The sequence below is a fragment of the Bufo gargarizans genome, chromosome 9, assembly GCF_014858855.1.
Source record: "Bufo gargarizans isolate SCDJY-AF-19 chromosome 9, ASM1485885v1, whole genome shotgun sequence".
NCBI lineage: Eukaryota > Metazoa > Chordata > Amphibia > Anura > Bufonidae > Bufo > Bufo gargarizans.
Window position 1 is genome coordinate 36,433,600 of NC_058088.1, and position 4,132 is coordinate 36,437,731.

General features: G+C 42.9%; 1 protein-coding gene across 1 annotated transcript; it reads left to right on the plus strand.

The window, feature by feature from the left end:
* Positions 1-357: 357 nt before the first annotated feature.
* Positions 358-1,780, plus strand: LOC122919921 (E3 SUMO-protein ligase ZBED1-like). Its single transcript, XM_044269114.1, has 2 exons — positions 358-1,038; positions 1,239-1,780. Exons 1-2 carry the CDS (start codon positions 592-594, stop codon positions 1,719-1,721), a joined length of 930 nt encoding a protein of 309 aa, XP_044125049.1. The 5' UTR covers positions 358-591; the 3' UTR covers positions 1,722-1,780.
* The last annotated feature ends 2,352 nt before the right edge of the window (positions 1,781-4,132 follow it).

Below are 4,132 nucleotides of genomic sequence, written 5' to 3' on the forward strand. Positions count from 1 at the left end.
GAGCCGCGTTACAAGATCCCGTCACGAAGTCACTTTACAGAAAACGTCATACCTGCACTCTACCACGAAACCAAAGCTAAGATAATTGCATCAATGAGCCAAGCAAGTCGAGTCGCAATAACGTGTGATTCCTGGACTTCAGTCACGACAGAGTCTTATGTTACAATAACAGCACATTACGTTAGTAAGGACTGGCAGATTTTGTCGCATGTACTGCAAACGAGAGCCATTTATGAGTCTCACACGGGTGCTCATCTGGCAGAGCTACTTTCTCATGTTGTGGAAGAATGGCAGCTGTCCGATAAATCTGTAGTGCTTGTGACCGACAACGCATCAAACATGATCGTTGCAGCTCAAGTTGGAAAATTCCCCCATGTGAAATGCTTCGCCCATACACTGAATCTTGCATCCCAGCGAGCGTTGAAAGTGGCCACTCTCTCTAGGCTTCTTGGCAGAGTACGTCGGATATCCACATTCTTTCACCGCAGCACTAGAGCAAGCCACTGTCTAAAAGAGAAACAGAAATGTCTTGGCCTGAAGAATCATAAGCTAATAACTGATGTGGCAACAAGATGGAACAGTGCATACGACATGGTCGAGAGGTTCTTGGAACAACAACCTGCAGTCTGTGCCACCTTGCTGTCTCCAGAAGTCAGAAGAGGAGAGTCCGATCTCTGCACTCTAAACGAAACAGATGTGTCAAATGCAGAGGACGCCGTGAGTGCATTAAAGCCAATGAAGGATGCAACCATGCTGATGTCAGAAGAGCGCAATCCAACAGTTTCTCTCATTGCCCCTATAAATGCACAACTTCTCCAGAGCATGACAGACACGATGGGAGACACACCCATGATCCATGAGATCAAGAATTCTATTAGAACAGATCTCCAGAAGAGGTACAGCAGTGAGGCCGAGAAGAAGATCCTTCATACAGCCTCTGCACTGGATCCTCGCTTTAAGGGACTGCCTTTCATCCTCACAGATGAAGAAAGATTGGAGATATTTAAAGGAGTCACTGAGGAAGCTGCATCCTTGGAGGTAATTAAATTAATTTGAAGAATTCCATCATGTTTCTTCTTGAAACGACAGTAGCACTACCACGCTTCTGAATCTGATGCGGTGCGGGAATTGTACTGTCCGTTTCCTGTGCTTTTTCATCACCCCATCAGAATCAAAGGCATTGACATTTGTGTTTTTACTTATTGTTTTTTTCCCGTTTCTTTTTTGTTCAAACACAGATTACATCAGATGAGAGTGAGAGGACACAAGAGGATCATCAAGTGCCTAGAAGAAAACAAACTCTGGAAGAAGAGGACAGTTCACCCATCGAAGACAACCATTCTCCACCATCTCCTCCCAAAAAGGCCAGATCGCTGCTCGTGAGTTTGCTGGGACAGTCTTTCACTGACACTGAAGGTACAATAGAACCCAAAAAGACCCCCTATGCCAAGGCTGAAGAGGAAATGGAAAACTATTGTAAAGCCCCACCTCTGCCTCTCACTGAGGACCCTTTGAACTGGTGGCGTGAGCATGAGGTCATATTTCCCCTCCTTTCTCGGCTGTCAAAGCAATACTTGTGTATCCCAGGTACAAGCGTGTCTGCAGAGCGGGTTTTCTCCACTGCAGGAGATGTGGTAACTGCAAAACGAAGCGCCCTCAAACCAGACCATGTAGATCAATTGGTGTTCTTACAGAAAAATCTACATGTTCCCAAATGCTGAGCAGTGTTTTTAATTTTATAGATTTTGTTCTGTCTGTCTGTGTCTCTGTGTCTGTCTGTCTGTGTCTCTGTGTCTGTCTGTCTGTGTCTGTCTGTCTGTGTCTCTGTGTCTATCTGTCTGTGTCTCTGTGTCTGTCTGTCTGTCTCTGTGTCTGTCTCTGTGAGTGTCTGTGTCTGTCTCTGTGAGTGTCTGTCTCTGTGTCTTTCTTTCTTCCCCCCCCCTTTCCCTCCCCCTCCCCCCTTTCCCTCCCCCCCCCTTCCCTTTTTCCTCCCCACCCCTCCCTCAGTTACTCCAACTCCATCCCTGTCATTGTCAACAAGACCAGTTACTTAACGGTTAACGCCAGTTATGCCACTCTCGTCCTCAACGGAACGCACTCAGTCACTGTGACTGACTGACTGGTGGGGTGCCGTCGTGGCACTGGCAGTCAGACTGGCAGTGACCGCCTGCAGGTGACTGGCAGTGGTCGGCAGGTCGTGGCAATTGCAAACGGTCAATGAATGTAACATTTTGTTATAATATGTATATTTGTAATTGTATAATATCATATATTCTAAGTTCACTGTGATGATTAATCAGAATATATGATATTATTCTAGCTTTTAGCAGCACTGGAGTGGAGACTAGAGGAGATGGAGAATGGTTTTCTATTATGCGACTGTCCGTCCGATCCATTTTGTATTTTTACACTGACGTGTTTTTTGGTGTTTTCCCAATGTGTCTGTCATGCTCTGTGAATTTCTGACTCTGTTTAGGGGTTTAACCTTCAACCAAAAGAATTCTGTATTTAATTCCAGACAACTGACGCCCGCCAAGCCACCAGAGGAAGGCAAATCCTTGAAAGAATAAATTGAAACTTAAAACCTGGAGTAAATCTTTATTGGATCACACAAATACACATTCACACAAACCAAAAAAACACACACCGACCTTCTGACATCATGTCTGACTATGGTGGCTGTGCCACATTGCCCGTCCTGTGGCCTGCCCTTTACCATTATGATTCAGTGAGGAGGATGTGTGTTTATTTTTTTTCTGGTATTCTGTGGTGTGTGTTTGTGATCCCATAAAGATTTGTCCAAGGTTTTCAGATTCAGTTGAAAATGTATTCTGTCAAGGATTTTCCAGCTTCCTCTAATGGTGGCATGGCTTGGCTTTTCGTGACACATTGTACTTGCTGAGTGCTCAGTGCAGGTAACGTTTTCTGTAAAGTGACAACTCTGAGAGCTTATAGCACTGATCTAGACGTACTACCCATCTGGTGCTGGTGGTGGTGCTGGTGGTGGTGGTGGTGGTGCTGGTGGTGGTGCTGCTCCTGCTGCCAAAACAATCACGGTGAACCAGGAAGTTCTGCAACACAGACAACTTGAACACACTGTGTGACAGACAGTTCCTGACTGGCAAACATCACAGTGAGTGAACCTATAACAGAGTCACTGTCTCACTGACTGTGTTATAGGTTCACTGACTCACTGTGATGTTTTACAGTCAGGAACTGAAGTGCTCCTTTTTTTGTAGGTACTGTTTAATATTATATAATATATATTATATGGTAAAACTATTGTAAAACTTATAAACTAACTGCACCAGCCAGGCCAGCACAACAGTTTAATGTTACAGAGACACTGACAGTACTGTTTTAAATAAATACTGTTGTCTGCTGCACTGTTTTGTTCATTCAGACTTTGCTATATGATATGCAGGGAACTTGGTATGATTTGTTTAAATAGCAGATACAAATAAATATTTTTGTGCAATTTCTGACTGATTGAATTAATTTTTTGATGTAAAATTGAAAAACAAGGGGACTTGGGTAATAATCTTGATGCATCGTGATGCATCGCCGAATCGAATCGAATCGAATCGTGGACTTGATAATCGTAATCGCATCGAATCGTGAGATGAGTGAAGATGCGCAGCCCTATGTAATACCCATTAGTATGATTGGTGATAAGAAAAAATAGTGTGCAATAGTGTGGTAGATTAAAAATCGAATAGGAAACGCTTCAAAATCGCAATGTACCTTATTTCAGTTTTTTTCAGTTTTTTATTATTGAAATGAGAATTATGATGGTGATAGGTGTATACATTGGAACAAGCCAAAACCGAAAATAATACAATATACAGTTGCAAGAAAAAGTATGTGAACCCTTTGCAAATTTGTCATAAAATGTGATCTGATCTTCATCTAAGTCACAACAATAGACAATCACAGTCTGCTTAAACTAATAACACAAAGAATTAAATGTTACCATGTTTTTATTGAACACACCATGTAAACATTCACAGTGTAGGTGGAAAAAGTATGTGAACCCTTGGATTTAATAACTGGTTGAACCTCTTTTGGCAGCAATAACTTCAACCAAACGTTTCCTATAGTTGCCGATCAGACGTGCTTAACGGTCAGGAGT